This window comes from Ranitomeya variabilis, chromosome 6 (genome assembly GCF_051348905.1).
Source record: "Ranitomeya variabilis isolate aRanVar5 chromosome 6, aRanVar5.hap1, whole genome shotgun sequence".
Lineage (NCBI taxonomy): Eukaryota > Metazoa > Chordata > Amphibia > Anura > Dendrobatidae > Ranitomeya > Ranitomeya variabilis.
Genome location: NC_135237.1, coordinates 29,000,151 through 29,018,780, shown reverse-complemented (window position 1 = coordinate 29,018,780; position 18,630 = coordinate 29,000,151). Strand labels below are relative to the sequence as shown.

General features: G+C 44.8%; 1 protein-coding gene across 5 annotated transcripts in view; it reads right to left on the bottom strand.

The window, feature by feature from the left end:
- DYNC1I1 (dynein cytoplasmic 1 intermediate chain 1) overlaps nt 1-18,630 on the bottom strand; it is a 481,016-nt gene that overhangs the window by 446,587 nt on the left and 15,799 nt on the right. For all 5 annotated transcript variants that reach the window (XM_077268126.1, XM_077268129.1, XM_077268125.1 and 2 more), the window contains exons 3-4: nt 4,038-4,154; nt 2,510-2,624 (exon numbers count right to left, since the gene is read on the bottom strand). In XM_077268126.1, the coding sequence (XP_077124241.1) occupies nt 2,510-2,624; nt 4,038-4,154 (232 nt within the window). The remainder of the gene's footprint in view (nt 1-2,509; nt 2,625-4,037; nt 4,155-18,630) is intronic.

Below are 18,630 nucleotides of genomic sequence, written 5' to 3'. Positions count from 1 at the left end.
TTCTTTCTTGCTGTCATCATGAGTTGGGTTAAATGACGCACTCAGCTCTGCTACATCTGGAGGAAAGAGATTTTTTTTTTTTCAAAAGGGTATACGGACATGACGTGAGAGGAGCAATTTGATTCACGCCACCCAGATCTGTCGTCCAGACCGGTCTTCACTTCTGCGCCCGACATCTTGCAATCCTAAGGTGCTTAATAAGCCTCTAATGACTGGGACTTGTGTGACGGTCCAGTGAGTAACGTAAAAGGATTAATGCGGAATTTAATTTACCTATTAAGGTATGAAGTGACACGTTAGTGAGGGACGGTAAAAAGATCTTTATTAACAAATAGTTTAAAATTAGAATTCTTAAAAAGACAGGGCGATGTGAACCTCTTCTTTTCTATAGGGATATCAATTACACCCTTGTAACATTTTATATGTATATTTAATATGTAAAATATATTGTTACTGGGAATTGTGGGTCACCACCTGTTTTATACTTGGAGGTCCCATTGATTACATCACCCTGTCTTTTTAAGAATTCTAATTTTAAACTATTTGTTAATAAAGATCTTTTTACCGTCCCTCACTAATGTCACTTCATACCTTAATAGGTAAATTAAATTCAGCATCTCTAATCGAAGTGCTTATGTTCTGCCTATATTAAACCTCTTCTTTTTCGGATTATGGCATTAATGTAAAAGGATTAATGTCAGAATCCCTGGTGGTCTAGGGCAGTAATGGGGTAATTGTAAGATCTCCAGTGGTCTAGGACAGTGAAAGGGTTAATGTTAAAATCCCTGGTGGGCGAAGACAGTAAAGGGGCAATTGTGGGATCCCTGGTGGTCTAGGGTAATGAAGGGGTTAATGTCAGCATCCTTAGTAATTTAAGATAGTAAAGGGGTAATTGAAAAATTCCTGGTGGTCTAGGACAGAAAAGGGATTAATAGCAGGAACCCTGGAGGTCTAGAGCTACAATGAGATCATTCTAAGATCTCTAGTGGTTTGGGCAGTAAAGGAGTTAGTGTGATGGTTCCTGGTGGTCTAGGGCAGTGAGGGGGTTAATGTGAGGATCCCTGATCCACTAAAAGGGTACAGGGGTAACTGTAAGATCCCTGTGATCTGGGGCAAAGAACGAGTTAATGTCTGCATCCCTGGGGATTTAAGGCAATGAAGCAGTTATTGTAACGATCCTTAATAATTTAAGTTTGTAAACTGAAGAAATGAATGGTGGGTAATTGAAGAATCCCTGGTGGTCTAGTGCAGAAAAGGGCTAATGTCAGGGTCCCTGCTAAGCTAAAATAGTGACGTGGTAATTTGAGAATCACTGGGGGTCTAGGTTAGTAAAGGAATTAATGTCAGGATCCCTGGTGGCCTAGAGCAGTAAAGGGTTAATTGAAGGATCCCAGGTGGTCTAGGGCCAAAAAGGGGTTTACTGCTAATTTCTCTTGTGTCGTAGGGCAGTTAAGGGGTTAATATCAATATCCCTAGTAGTCTAGGATAGTAAAGGGGTTACTGACAAAATCCCTGGTGGTCTAGGGCTGTAAACAGTAAAGGGTATATGGAAATGAAGGGGTTGATTACTTTTAGGATTCCTGCTGGGGTGCAGTGAAGGGGGGTATATTTCATATCTCACCTACTGTACCCTCACCCATCCCTTGTAGATTGTGAGCCCTCGCGGGCAGGGTCCTCTCTCCTCCTGTACCAGCTCTGACTTGTATTGTTCAAGATTATTGTACTTGTTTTTATTATGTATACCCCTCCTCACATGTAAAGCGCCATGGAATAGATGGCGCTATAATAATAAATAATAATAATAATAATATCTGGGGTCTAGTGAATGCTCCCCCCTCCGGGCTCCTGGGCCGTACTGTCTGATCATCATTCATGATCTAGTGTTCGGAGACCATAGAAATGATTGCAGCAGTGGGATGGAGAGGACAGAGCAGCGCTGGGTGCACAGTTGTGCAGCTGCATTGTCCTCTCTGGGATCAGGCAGAGCGTTTCTAGAGCGCTCTGCCTGATCGATATGGAATGAGATCAGAAAGGTTCTAGTGTTCGGAGACCATAGAAATGATTGCAGCAGTGGGATGGAGAGGACAGAGCAGTGCTGGGTGCACAGTTGTGCAGCTGCATTGTCCTCTCTGGGATCAGGCAGAGCGTTTCTAGAGCGCTCTGCCTGATCGATATGGAATGAGATCAGAAAGGTTCTAGTATTCGGAGACCATAGAAATGATTGCAGCAGTGGCATGGAGAGGACAGAGCAGCGCTGGGTGCACAGTTGTGAAGGTTGCATTGTCCTCTCTGGGATCAGGCAGAGCGTTTCTAGAGCGCTCTGCCTGATCGATATGGAAGGAGATCAGAAAGTCCATATGGGAGAAGATTAGGCAGAGGGAGGTGTGAATCTTGCACAGCATAAAGGGAACAATGACAGAGAAGGCTCTCAGGTGGGCTTCGTCTCCAAGCAGAGGCCCCGAGGGTCTCACATGGCAGCGGTGTGTATAAGCTGGTACAATGGGAATACCTAAGGAAGGCTCCGGAGAGATCCCGATGCTCTGCAGTAAAGCCTCCGTCTCGCGTCTTTTGCGGTCCAGGTCCGTGTCTTCATGGATGGGTTCTGTTTTCTGCTGCTGCTCGGTCTGTAGAAGATGACGTATTGTCAGACACACTGCTCCATGGAAGTCATCATGTGCCCCCTCACCCATATGTAAAGGCCATGATTTGTGGATCTGGCTCCTGGGTTTCCCATATGACCTCCATGGGGTACAATACAGACATGCCCACCTAACACAAACAGCCCCCTGGTACATGTAAGGCCAGGAGGGCTGCAGTCATACGGAAGAAAACCGTGGACCCCTGTAGTCATTATAATTATGGGGGGATTCTGTGTGTTACAGCCATAATATGGACCCTAAAAATCAGCCACATGATGGTGGTCTGAAGCGGGACTTATACTGTACTGTAAATTAACAGTGGTCGTCCATTTTTGGGGACATTTTTTTTTAGATTCTTATTTAAATCCTTCTGCAGCCTGTATTAGACAGCGCAACGTGGAGGCTTTAGAGGGCAAACAGTGCAAAATTTTTGCAAAAATTATTTTTAGCCTCAAATACAGTACACGTATTACGTATTATTTCAAATTTTGCACCGTTTGCCTTCTTTAACCTCCGCATTGCGCTATTACAGGCTTCAGAATGAGTTAACTAAGAATGTATCAGTGAGCTTGTTCTGCCTGGAGTGTTTACAACTGTATTATTTGTCACCCCAAAACCATTACCTCAATTGCCACCGCACCAGGGCAATCGGGAAGAGCCGAGGGTAAGCGCCAGAATTGGCACATCTAATGGATGCGCCATTTTTGGGACGCCTTAGGGCTGGTCTTATTAGGCTGGGAAGGGGACAATATCCATGGCCCTTTCTAGCCTTTTAATATCAGCTCTTAGCTGTCTGCTTAGCCTTTGCTGGTTATTAAAAATAGGCAGGACACCACATCATTTTTTGGGGGGTCCCTTCATTTTTAATAACCAGCAAAGGCAAAGCAGACAGCTAAGAGCTGATATTAAAAGGCTAAAAGATGCATCGATATTTGCCTCTTCCCAGAATAGCTCACAGCTGTCTGCTTTCCATTAGCTGGTTCTAAAAATAGAACATCGCTTTTGTTAATTATTTATTTATTTCACGACATCAGGCCGAGTCACATGCTGCGCCGGCCAATCACAGCCATGCCAATGCCTTAAAGCTTGTTGATTGGATGCACTGCAGCCTTTCCACAATCTTTATTAGTCTGCCAAACCCGAACAGTAACATGTATGTACAGTAAGAAGTTTGTGTTTGGGGTTCAGTACCGGAGACTAGGTGTTTGTATTTGTCAATAAAAAGTTTAAAAAATGATGAAATGTTTAGAATTCTGCTCCAGAAACCACAAAAACATCAGATGAAAAAAAATTCTAAAATCAGTGAAGCCGTAAAACGTGAAAAACAAAATTTGTTTCATTCTCAAAATTTTTGGCCACAACTGCACAGCATGAAGCCCCCACCAAACGTTCACCAACCTCTTTTTTCTTCCTCTCCTCCTCTTTGCGTTTCTTTTCCTCTCGTATTTGCGCTAATCGTTGCTTCTTCCTTTCTAGTTCCGCCTTTAGGTCACTTTTATCCGACATTATGGATTCCTGGCGAGATAAGAGCTCCCATAAATCTCCTTGTTTAAAATAAATCAAAGGGTTTTCCTGCAAATCAATTATTCATTTGATTAGGTTATTAATTAGTGATGAGCGAACATACTCGTTACTTGAGATTTCCTGAGCATGCTCGGGGGTGCGCCAAGCATTTTTTAGTGCTCCGAGATTTCGTTTTTCTTGCCGCAGCTGCATGATTTACATCTGTTAGCCAGCATAAGTACATGTGGGGGTTGCCTGGTTGCTAGGGAATCCCCACATGTACATATGCTGGCTAACAGATGTAAATCATTCAGCTGCGGTGATGAAAACTAAATCTCCAAGCACTAAAAAATACATGGAGGACCCCCGAGCATGCTCAGGAAATCTCGAGTAACGATTATATTCGCTCATCACTAGTTATTATTTTTTATGTGATAAAGAATAGTGGAAGAACAGAGGACATAAGTATTTGATACTCTGCCGATTTTGCAAGTTTTCCCAGCTAGAAAGAATGGAGGGTCTGTAATTTTTATCATACGTACACTTCACCTGTGAGAGACAGAATCTTAAAAGAAGAATCCAGAAAATCACATTGTATGTTTTTTAAATGATTAAATTGCATTTTATTGCATGACATACTGTAAGTATTTGATCACCGACCAACCAGCAAGAATTCTGGCTCTTACAGACTTGTTAGTGTTTCTGTAAGAAGCTTCCTACTCTGCACTCATTACCTGTGTTAATTGCACCTGTTATAACTCGATACCTATATAAGACACCTGTCCACACACTCAATCACACTCCAACCTCCCCACCATGGCCAAGACCAAAGAGCTGTCTAAGAACACCAGGGATAAAACTGTAGACCTGCACATAGCTGGGATGGGCTACAGGACAATAGGAAAGCAGCTTGGTGAGAAGGTAACAACTGTTGGCACAATTATTAGAAAATGGAAGAAACACAAGATGACTGTGAATCTTCCTCGGTCTGAGGCTCCATGCAAGTTCTCGCCTCGTGGGGTAAGGATGATTCTGAGAAAGGCCAGGAGTCAGCCCAGAACTACACAGGAGGACCTAGACAATGACCTGAAGAGAGCTGGGACCACAATCTCAAACATTAGTGTTAGTAACACACTAAGGTGTCATGGATTAAAATCGTGAAGGGCACGCAAAGTCCCCCTGCTGACGCCAGCACATGTCCAGTCCCATTTGAAGTTCACCAGTGACCAACTGTATGATCCAGAGGAGGCATGGGAGAAGGTCATGTGCACAGATGAGATCAAAATAGAACTTTTTGGTTTCATCTCCACTTGCCGTGTTTGGAAGAAGAAGAAGAATTAGTAAAACCCCAAGAACACCGTCCCACCTGTGAAGCATGGTGAAGGAAACATCATACTTTGGGGGCGTGCTTTTCTGCAAAGGAGACAGGCTGACTGCATCGTATTGAAGGGAGGATGGATGAGGTCATGTATCACGAGATTTTGGCCAACAACTTCCTTCCCTCAGTAAGAGCATTGAAGCTGTGTCGTGGCTGGGTCTTCCAGCATGACAATGGCCCAAAACACAGCCAGGGCAACTAAGGAGTGGCTCTGTAAGAAGAATTTCAAGGTCCTAGAGTGAAATAGCCAGTCTCCAGACCTGAACCTAATAGAAAATCTCTGGATGGATGTTGCCCAGCGACAGCCCAAAAATTAGAAGATCTGTATGGAGGAGGGGGCCAAAATCCCTGCTGCACTGTGTGCAAACCTGGCCAAGAACTACAGGAAACGTCTGACCTCTGTAATTGCAAAGGTTTATTTACCAAATGTTAAGTTCTGTTTTTCTACTGTATCAAATACTTGTTTCATGCAATAAAATGCAAATTAATTATGTAACAATCCTACAATGTGATTTTCTGGTTTTTATTTTTACATTCTGTCTCTCACAGGTGAAGTGTAACAACGATAAGAATTACAGACCTCTCCAGTATTTGTAGGTGGGAAAACCTGCAAAATTGGCCGTGTATCAAATACTTATTTTCCCGACTGTATATAATATTAAAAAAAGATGCAATACATAAATCAAAATAAAAATCAGGAATCAGAACTCCAGATGTCAGACATGGGATCATATTAGACTGTGGTGGAATGATAATAATCATGAAGGACATCGGTGTGTAGCAAAATTAACAAAACAGTAGTCACGCTGCAGTATAAAGCACCGTGTGCAGGTGACATCATTTTTTAATATAGCGCTTCAAATGCCAAAAATATACATACAGTATAATTAAAAGAAAATATATTTCTATTAGGTCTTTTGTTTTGAGACAAGCACTATCAAAATCCTAAAATATTCCATGTTTCACACTACCCAGCAGAGCATACTGATTATCATCTCCTTAGTTTGTGGGCATTGTCAGCAGAGTCATCTCCTTACTATTTGTGGGCATGGTCAGCAGAGTCATCCTTCTATATTATTCTATATTATTTCAAAACACTCTTTTTCGGTGATTACTTTGTATCTCTGTTCATACTGCACCCACACACACAAATGATGCACCATTTGAAAGGTAAACTTGCCCCCTTCAGCAAGAAAATAGCCAAACAAACCACACATCCACGATGTGATCACAAAACACACTTTAAAAATTAATTTTCACAAACCTGCAGTAAGGAAAAATGACCTGCAGGTGGCACCACACTACCCCAAAGCACAATACCACAAAGCTGCTTACAGACATCACAAACAAATCCTAACATTTGCCTTGACGTCTTTCCAGCTTGCCGAACTCCTTGCCCAGCCGATTTTCGGCACATTGAAGGATTGCACACTTCACTGCAGGTGAGTCACATATGTAAACACATTTGTAAACATGCACTGCTTTTTCAGTGATTACTTCGCCCCCCACACACAAATAATACACTATTTGAAAGGTAAACTTGCCCCCTTCAGCAAGAAAAGACACAAACAAACCACCCACCCACAATGTGATCAATAAATACAGTTTAAACATTCATTTTCAGAAACCTGCAGAAAAAAAACATAACCTGCAGGTGGCACCACAACCTCAAGACATTTTTTTAGACTCTACTTATCAAACCAATTTATTGTATTACCAATCTACATATATAAATACCTCTCTGTGTTCATCATCTCATTAAATACATTAACATTTGACCAGCTTGATTTTCCTGAAATTACCGGCACCCCCGACAACCAATGTGCGAAAATTTCGCACAGGCCAACTAGTCTCCTTATTATTTGTGGGCATGGTCAGCAGAGTGATCTCATTAATTTGAAGACATGGTCAGCAGAGTCATCTCCTTAATTTGTGGGCATGGTCAGCAGAGTCGTCTTCTCCTTATTATTTGTGGGCACGGTCAGCAGAGTCATCTCCTTAATTTGTGGGCATGGTCACCAGAGTCGTCTCATTATTTGTGGGCATGGTCAGCAGAGTTATCTTTTTATTTGTGGGCATGGTAGGTCATCTTATTATTTGTGGGCTTGGTCAGCAGAATCATCTTATTATTTGTGGGCTTGGTCAGCAGAGTATTCTCGTTATCATTAGAGGTCAGGGATGTAATAACAGAAGAACACACTATTGTACTACTGGAGACCACATTGTAGGATCACTTTATACCGCAGTGAACCGCACACACAGATGTAACATATGCAGCTCCACTGCCTCCTCTCGGTCTCTGGGTGGATAGAGGGTTCATTCCTTCCCTTGCTGGAGACTATCACTCTATTAACTGTTATGATCCTTAGTGGCTGAGGATCACAGATTGGACTAGCTAAGTTACTGAACATAGAACGAGCTCTAGGGAGGTGGTAACTGGACTGACCGCAAAACCTGATCCTAACCAAACACACTAAAGGTAGCCGGTGAACGTGCCTAAATTCCTGGACGTCTCGACGCAGCCTGAGAAACTTGCTACCCCTATAGAGAAAGTAAGACCTCACTTGCCTCAGAGAAATGACCCCAAAGATATAGGAAGCCCCCAACAAATAATAACGGTGAGGTAAGGGGAAAATACAAACGCAGAAATGAAAACAGATTCAGCAAATGAGGCCCACTAATACTAGATAGCAGAAGACAGACAGGGAACTGTGCGGTCAGTAAAAAACCCTATACAAAATATCCACGCTGAGAATACAAGAACCCCCACACCAACTAACGGTGTGAGGGGAGAAACTCAGCCCCCTAGAGCTACCAGCAAGCAAGGAAATCACATATTAGTAAGCTGGACAAGGACAAATAAATAACCAAGAAACATATTGAACTCTGATGAGCAAAAAATAACCAAACAGAAACTTAGCTTCTCTTGGCGAGAGTGATAGCGAGGGAATTCAGGAGAGATCAAAATAGCACTGAATACATCGACAGCAGGCAACAACTAATAGTCCAGGTGAGCTAAATAGGAAACCAGCTAACAGATAACGAGACAGCTGATCCAGCCTCAGACCTGCAGAATGACACAAAGAGCCACCAGAGGGAGCCCAAAGCCAGCACTCACACAGTACCACTTGTGACCACAAGAGGGAGCCTAAAAACAGAGTTCACAACAGTACCCCCCCTTGAGGAGGGGTCATCGAACCCTCATCAAAACCCCCAGGGCGATCAGGATGAGCCACATGGAAGGCATGAACCAAATCGGCCGCATGAACATCAGAGGCGACAACCCAGGAATTATCCTCCTGACCATAGCCCTTCCACTTAACCAAATACTGAAGCCTCCGTCTAGAAATACGAGAATCCAAGATCTTCTCCACCACGTACTCCAATTCGCCCTCAACCAGCACCGGGGCAGGGGGCTCCACAGAAGGAACCACAGGCACCACATACCTCCGCAACAAAGACCTATGGAACACGTTATGAATGGCAAACGACGCTGGGAGGTCCAAACGAAATGACACCGGGTTAAGGATTTCCAAAATCTTATAAGGATCGATGAAGCGAGGCTTGAATTTAGGAGAGGAGACCTTCATAGGAACATACCGAGAAGACAGCCATACCAAATCCCCAACACGAAGTCGGGGACCCACACCGCGACGGCGGTTTGCAAAGCGCTGAGCCTTCTCCTGTGACAACTTCAAATTGTCCACCACATGGTTCCAAATCTGCTGCAACCTATCCACCACAGAATCAACCCCAGGACAGTCAGAAGGCTCAACCTGACCCGAGGAAAAACGAGGATGAAAACCAGAATTGCAGAAAAAAGGCGAAACCAAAGTAGCAGAACTAGCCCGATTATTAAGGGCAAACTCGGCCAATGGCAAAAAAGTCACCCAATCATCCTGATCAGCAGAAACAAAACATCTTAAATAAGTTTCCAAGGTCTGATTAGTTCGCTCGGTTTGGCCATTCGTCTGAGGATGGAAGGCCGACGAAAAAGACAAATCAATGCCCATCTTAGCACAAAAGATCCGCCAAAATCTGGACACAAACTGGGATCCTCTGTCAGACACAATATTTTCAGGGATGCCGTGCAAGCGAACCACATTCTGAAAAAATAGAGGAACCAAATCGGAGGAGGAAGGCAACTTAGGCAAGGGCACCAAATGGACCATTTTGGAAAAACGATCACACACCACCCAGATGACAGACATTCTCTGAGAGACTGGAAGATCTGAAATAAAATCCATGGAAATGTGCGTCCAAGGCCTCTTCGGGACAGGCAAAGGCAAAAGCAAACCGCTGGCACGAGAACAGCAAGGCTTAGCCTGAGCACAAATCCCACAGGACTGCACAAAGGAACGCACATCCCGCGACAAGGAAGGCCACCAGAAAGACCTAGCCACCAAATCTCTGGTACCAAAAATCCCAGGATGGCCTGCCAACACCAAAGAATGAACCTCGGAAATAACTCTGCTGGTCCATCTATCTGGGACAAACAGTCTCTCTGGTGGGCAACGGTCAGGTCTATCCGCCTGAAATCTCTGCAGCACTCGTCGCAAATCTGGGGAAATGGCAGACAAAATCACTCCCACTCTGAGGATACCAGCCGGCTCTGAAACTCCCGGAGAGTCAGGCACAAAACTCCTAGAAAGAGCATCAGCCTTCACGTTCTTCGAACCAGGCAGGTACGAGACCACGAAATCGAAACGGGAGAAAAACAACGACCAACGAGCCTGTCTAGGATTCAGCCGCTTGGCAGACTCGAGATAAATCAGATTTTTGTGATCAGTCAAGACCACCACACGATGCTTAGCTCCCTCGAGCCAATGTCGCCACTCCTCAAATACCCACTTCATAGCCAACAACTCCCGATTACCAACATCATAATTCCGCTCGGCAGGCGAAAACTTTCTTGAAAAGAAAGCACAAGGCTTCATCACAGAGCAATCAGAGCTTCTCTGCGACAAAACAGCCCCTGCTCCAATCTCAGAAGCATCAACCTCGACCTGAAAAGGAAGAGAGATATCAGGCTGACATAAAACTGGAGCCGAAGAAAACCGGCGCTTCAGCTCCCGAAAGGCTTCCACGGCCGCAGGAGACCAATTAGTCACATCAGAACCCTTCTTGGTCAAATCCGTCAAGGGTTTAACCACGCCAGAAAAATTAGCAATGAAGCGACGGTAAAAATTAGCAAAACCCAAGAACTTCTGAAGACTCTTAACAGACGTGGGCTGAGTCCAGTCATGAATAGCCTGGACCTTGACTGGGTCCATCTCAATAGTAGAAGGAGAAAAAATAAAACCCAAAAAGGAAACCTTCTGTACTCCGAAGAGACATTTTGAGCCCTTCACAAATAAGGCATTAGCACGCAGGACCTGAAATACCATCCTGACCTGCTTTACATGGGACTCCCAGTCCTCAGAAAAGGCCAAAATGTCATCCAGATACACAATCATAAATTTATCCAGATATTCTCGGAAGATGTCATGCATGAAGGACTGGAACACATAAGGAGCATTAGAGAGTCCAAAAGGCATCACCAGGTACTCAAAATGACCTTCGGGCGTATTAAATGCTGTTTTCCATTCATCTCCCTGCTTAATATGCACAAGGTTATACGCACCACGAAGATCTATCTTGGTGAACCAACTGGACCCCTTAATCCGAGCAAACAGATCAGATAATAATGGCAAAGGATACTGAAATTTGACCGTGATTTTATTTAGAAGACGATAATCTATACAAGGTGTCAGAGAACCATCCTTTTTGGCCACAAAAAAGAATCCTGCACCAAGAGGGGAGGAGGACGGGCGAATATGTCCCTTCTCTAAAGACTCCTTTATATAACTCCGCATCGCGGCATGTTCTGGTACAGACAAATTAAAAAGTCGTCCCTTAGGGAACTTACTACCAGGAATCAAATTTATAGCACAATCACAATCCCTGTGAGGAGGCAGGGCACCGGATCTGGGCTCATCAAATACATCCTGGTAGTCCGACAAAAACTCAGGGACCTCAGAAGGAGTGGAAGAAGCAATTGACACCAAAGGAGTATTGCCATGAATCCCCTGGCAACCCCAACTTGAAATAGACATAGCTTTCCAATCCAGAACTGGATTATGGGCCTGCAGCCATGGCAGACCCAAAACGACAACATCATGCAAATTATGCAGCACAAGAAAGCGAATCACCTCCTGATGTACAAGAGTCATGCACATGGTCACTTGAGTCCAATACTGAGGCTTATTCTCAGCCAATGGTGTAGCATCAATTCCCCTTAGTGGAATAGTGAATTCCAAAGGCTCCAGGACCAAACCACAGCGCCTGGCAAACGACAAATCCATCAGGTTCAGGGCAGCACCTGAATCCACAAAAGCCATAACCGAGTAGGATGACAAAGAACAAATTAAAGTAAGAGACAAAATGAATTTAGGCTGTATAGTACCAACGGTGACAGATTTAGCGATTTTTTTTTTTAACGCGCTTAGAGCATGCTGAGATAACATGAGTTGAATCACCACAGCAAAAGCACAACCCATTTTGACATCCATGATTTTGCCGCTCAATTCTGGTCAGAATTCGGTCACATTGCATAGACTCAGATCTCTGTTCAGAAAACACCGCCAGATGGTGCGCAGATTTGCGCTCCCGCAAACGCCGGTCAATCTGAATGGCCAAAGCCATTGAGTGAAAAAAGACTTGCAGGAGTGGGGAACCCCACCATAACATTCTTAATGGCTTCAGACAGACCTTCTCTGAAATTTGCAGCCAGGGCACACTCATTCCATTGAGTAAGCTCCGACCATTTCCGAAATTTTTGACAATATACCTCAGCTTCATCCTGGCCCTGAGAGAGAGCCAGCAAGGCCTTTTCTGCCTGGTTCTCAAGATTAGGTTCCTCATAAAGCAATCCAAGCGCCAGAAAAAACGCATCCACATTCCACAATGCAGGATCTCCTGGCGCCAGGGAGAAAGCCCAATCCTGAGGGTCGCCACGTAACAGGGAGATAATAATTCTAACTTGCTGAGCGGAATCACCAGAGGAACGAGGTCTCAAAGAAAGAAATAATTTACAATTATTCTTAAAATTCAGAAACCTAGATCTATCTTCAGAAAACAACTCAGGAATAGGTACTTTTGGCTCAGACATAGGACTGTGAACAACAAAATCCTGAATGCTTTGCACCCTTGCAGCAAGATGATCCACACTAGAAGTCAGACTCTGAATATCCATGTCAGCAGCTGAACTCAAAGCCACCCAGAGATTAAGGGGATGAGAGAAGCTGGACAGATTGCAGCAAAGGGAGAAAAAAAAAAAATTGTACTCAGGACTTCTCTTATCCCACTTCTGCGATGCATTAAACACTTTTTGGCCTGCTGTACTGTTATGATCCTTAGTGGCTGAGGATCACAGATTGGACTAGCTAAGTTACTGAACACAGAACGAGCTCTAGGGAGGTGGTAACTGGACTGACCGCAAAACCTGATCCTAACCAAACACACTAAAGGTAGCCGGTGAACGTGCCTAAATTCCTGGACGTCTCGACGCAGCCTGAGAAACTTGCTACCCCTGTAGAGAAAGTAAGACCTCACTTGCCTCAGAGAAATGACCCCAAAGATATAGGAAGCCCCCAACAAATAATAACGGTGAGGTAAGGGGAAAATACAAACGCAGAAATGAAAACAGATTCAGCAAATGAGGCCCACTAATACTAGATAGCAGAAGACAGACAGGGAACTGTGCGGTCAGTAAAAAACCCTATAAAAAATATCCACGCTGAGAATACAAGAACCCCCACACCAACTAACGGTGTGAGGGGAGAAACTCAGCCCCCTAGAGCTACCAGCAAGCAAGGAAATCACATATTAGCAAGCTGGACAAGGACAAATAAATAACCAAGAAACATATTGAACTCTGATGAGCAAAAAATAACCAAACAGAAACTTAGCTTCTCTTGGCGAGACTGATAGCGAGGGAATTCAGGAGAGATCAAAATAGCACTGAATACATCGACAGCAGGCAACAACTAATAGTCCAGGTGAGCTAAATAGGAAACCAGCTAACAGATAACGAGACAGCTGATCCAGCCTCAGACCTGCAGAATGACACAAAGAGCCACCAGAGGGAGCCCAAAGCCAGCACTCACACAGTACCACTTGTGACCACAAGAGGGAGCCTAAAAACAGAGTTCACAACAATTAACACCTTTCTGTCCTCTACTTTTTATTACCCATTTATTTGAAAAAGCAATGTGCAATACCATATTTCTCCTCTAGAGGCTGCTGCAGGTAATACGTGTAGCTGCTGGCATCTTCTCCTAGCTAAATCAGTTGATCTTGGTGGTTTTCTGCTGCTAATCTCAGCTCCTAAATAAGAAATACTATACTGACACAGCTCAGCATGAACTTGCCATTCTTTATCTACAAATCTTAGGTTTAGGCTTTTTTTTATGTTGCTTCAGTTTTTCTTCACTTTTATCTGCGTAGAATAAAGTCACGATGACATTAATTAGTGACGCGGCTCCACGCTGACACCTGCTCCTGGATCATAAGTCTAACATGTGGAAACTTAATGTGGAGACCAAAGAGAATGAATTACCGGGAGGAAAGATGCTGTCAGGATGATTTCATGTAACAGTGACAGAGGGAAATAACTGGATTAGAAGCAAACATTTCCCCACAATTAGAAGACTGTTCTCTCCAGCAAGGACACGGTAGACAGCAGGCGGTGGGGCCTATGTGGGGCGGAGGCTCGGGCGCGGCTGAACTCATCCTGTTTTCTTCTGTGCTATGAGAACCACCAGAAAAGAAAAGCTGTTTGTTCTCCTGATGTGATTAAATCACAGAGGATTGTCCACACTGGTCACAGTTAATAAAGAGGACCTTCCTCAGAATGTTTCATACTGAACTGGACACATGATGTTATAATGGCTGCAGAGCGGAAAAAAAGGTTTTTTTGCTAGTTTTTTTTAATTTCACCTCTCCGTTATGGAAATATTAGCAATCAAAGTATTTCACACCTAATGAGTTAACTTTTGTTAAAGTGAACCTGTCGCCATTTTTTTCATGTCTGAAGTAACAGTAGGGGTATACAGGGCCGGCTCCAGGTTTTTGAGGGCCCTGGGCGAAAGAGTCTCAGTGGCCCCCCCCCCCCCCTTTAACACATACCACGATTCATGATGCCCAGATACAGCAGAGAAATATACGTAGAGTTCAATGCCAGATTTCACTTCTTACATGAGTGATAGCTATTGTAAATTCTGCAGTGTATATATACAGGACAGGAGGAGTGGTACTGTGCAGTGTATATATACAGGAGTGGTTCTGTGCAGTGTATATATACAGGGGAGAGGTACTGTGCGGTGTATATATACAGGACTGGAGGAGTGGTACTGTGCGGTGTATATATACAGGGGAGAGGTACTGGGCGGAGTATATATAGAGGGGAGTGGTACTGTGCAGTGTATATATACAGGGGAGATTGGTACTGTGCGGTGTATATATACAGGGGAGAGGTACTGTGCAGTGTATATATACAGGGGAGAGGTACTGTGCGGTGTATATATACAGGGGAGAGGTACTGTGCGGTGTATATATACAGGGGAGAGGTACTGTGCAGTGTATATATAGAGGGGAGAGGTACTGTGCGGTGTATATATACAGGAGAGAGGTACTGTGCGGTGTATATATACAGGGGAGAGGTACTGTGCGGTGTATATATACAGGAGGAGTGGTACTGTGCAGTGTATATATACAGGGGAGAGGTACTGTGCAGTGTATATATACAGGGGAGAGGTACTGTGCAGTGTATATATAGAGGGGAGTGGTACTGTGCAGTGTATATATACAGGAGGAGTGGTACTGTGCAGTGTATATATACAGGGGAGAGGTACTGTGCGGTGTATATATACAGGGGAGAGGTACTGTACGGTGTATATATACAGGGGAGAGGAACTGTGCGGTGTATATATACAGGGGAGAGGTACTGTGCGGTGTATATATACAGGGGAGAGGTACTGTGCAGTGTATATATACAGGGGAGAGGTACTGTGCAGTGTATATATACAGGAGGAGAGGTACTGTGCGGTGTATATATACAGGGGAGTGGTACTGTGCAGTGTATATATAGAGGGGAGAGGTACTGTGCGGTGTATATATACAGGGGAGAGGTACTGTGCAGTGTATATATACAGGGGAGAGGTACTGTGCGGTGTATATATACAGAGGAGAGGTACTGTGCAGTGTATATATACAGGGGAGAGGTACTGTGCGGTGTATATATACAGGGGAGAGGTACTGTGCGGTGTATATATACAGGGGAGAGGTACTGTGCAGTGTATATATACAGGAGGAGTGGTACTGTTATGATCCTTAGTGGTTGAGGATCACGAATTACTCCAGCTAAGTAACAAACATAGGACAAGCTCTAGGGAGGTGGCAAACTGGACTGACCGCAAATCTGAACCTATCCAAACACACTAGAAGTAGCCGGTGAACGTGCCTAAAAAATCCTAGACGTCTCGAGCCAGCCTGAGGAACTAACTACCCCTAGAGAGAAAGAAAGACCTCTCTTGCCTCCAGAGAAATAATCCCCAAAGATATAGAAGCCCCCAACAAATAATAATGGTGAGGTAAGAGGAAGGCACATACACAGGGGTGAAAACAGATTCAGCAAATGAGGCCTACTAATACTAGATAGCAGAAAATAGTAAGGGGTCTGTGCGGTCAGTAAAAAACCCTAACAAAATATCCACACTGAGATTTCAAGAACCCCCGCACCAACTAACGGTGTGGGGGGAGAAACTCAGTCCCCTAGAGCAACCAGCCAGCGAGGAGATCACATCTTAGCAAGCTGGACAAGGAACATGATGAATGCTGATAATCAAAAAATGAACGGACAAAAAACTTAGCTTGTCTTGGAGAGGCTGGGAGCAAGGTAATCACAAGGAATCTGAAGAGCACTGAATACATTGATAGCAGGCAAGGAACTGAGTATCCAGGTGAGTTAAATAGGAAATTAACCAAGGATAACGAACCAGCTGATGCAGCCAACCTGCAGAAAGACAACACTACACAGTACCGCTTGTGACCACTAGAGGGAGCCCAAAAATAGAGTTCACAACATGGTACTGTGCAGTGTATATATACAGGGGAGAGGTGCTGTGCGGTGTATATATACAGGGGAGAGGTACTGTGCGGTGTATATATACAGGGGAGAGGTACTGTGCAGTGTATATATACAGGAGGAGTGGTACTGTGCAGTGTATATATACAGGAGGAGAGGTACTGTGCAGTGTATATATACAGGAGGAGAGGTACTGTGCGGTGTATATATACAGGGGAGTGGTACTGTGTGGTGTATATATACAGGGGAGAGGTACTGTGCGGTGTATATACAGGAGGAGTGGTACTGTGCAGTGTATATATACAGGAGGAGTGGTACTGTGCGGTGTATCTATAGAGGGGAGAGGTACTGTGCGGTGTATATATACAGGGGAGAGGTACTGTACAGTGTATATATACAGGAGGAGAGGTACTGTGCGGTGTATATATACAGGGGAGTGGTACTGTGCGGTGTATATATACAGGGGAGTGGTACTGTGCAGTGTATATATAGAGGGGAGAGGTACTGTGTGGTGTATATATACAGGGGAGAGGTACTGTGCAGTGTATATATACAGGGGAGAGGTACTGTGCAGTGTATATATACAGGGGAGAGGTACTGTGCGGTGTATATATACAGGGGAGAGGTACTGTGCAGTGTATATATACAGGGGAGAGGTACTGTGCGGTGTATATATACAGGGGAGAGGTACTGTGCGGTGTATATATACAGGGGAGAGGTACTGTGCGGTGTATATATACAGGGGAGAGGTACTGTGCGGTGTATATATACAGGGGAGAGGTACTGTGCAGTGTATATATACAGGAGGAGTGGTACTGTGCGGTGTATATGTACAGGGGAGAGGTACTGTGCGGTGTATATATACAGGGGAGAGGTACTGTGCGGTGTATATATACAGGGGAGAGGTACTGTGCGGTGTATATATACAGGGGAGAGGTACTGTGCGGTGTATATACACAGGGGAGAGGTACTGTGCAGTGTATATATACAGGGGAGAGGTACTGTGCGGTGTATATATACAGGGGAGAGGTACTGTGCGGTGTATATATACAGGGGAGAGGTACTGTGCGGTGTATATATACAGGGGAGAGGTACTGTGCGGTGTATATACTTCAACAGCCGCCCAGCCCAGGCCCCCAGCACCTGTCCTGTATATATATTATATACACTGTATCTATACAGGCTGTGCTGGGGGCCTGGGCTGGGTGGCTGTTGTAGTGTGTGTATATATATATATATATGTCAGCTGCAGCCGCCCAGCCCATGGTCGCCCCCCCAGGTCACCCAGACTGTCAGAATATACAGCGATATAGCATGGCACTCACTCAGGTGCCGGTAGCAGCTCCTCCAGTCCGGAATCTGCCTGTGCCTGATAAGTTCAGCACTGCACAGTGCACACAGCCAGGAGAGCAGAGCAGGAGAACTCTCCGCCCACAATGTCACGCTGGCTGTGTCCTTAACCCCTATGTGCCTGGCCCTGCACTGACTGAGAAGATGCTTGTGCCAGGCAGGGCAAATTGAAAGGGTAGAAAGGGTTAAAGCGGCCAGATGGATGTATGACTGCGTGAGTGGGCCCCCTGTCTTGTCAGGGCCCCGGCACTTGCCCGGGTGCGCCGGGTGCTGACGCCGGCCCTGGGGGTATATAACTCCCAGACGCCCCCTGTATACCTGCTAAAAACCTTGTGAAATTGTACATAGTCGAGCGAGACATCGCCATCACGCACCTGTGTTCTTTTCTCTGCCTTACTGCGAGTAGAGCCAAAGGCATAAGGGTGCATGTGCTCTTATGTTTTAGGCTCTGTCTGCAGTAGAGCGCATGCGCACTCATGCTTCAGGTTCTACCCTCAGCAGGGCACATGCACATGTGCATTTATGTTGCATGCTCTGCAAGCAGTAGAGCGCATCATCACTTATGTTTTAGGCACTGCACTCAGTAGGGCGCATGCACCATTATGCTTTAGGATCTGCCCGCAGTAGGGCGCATG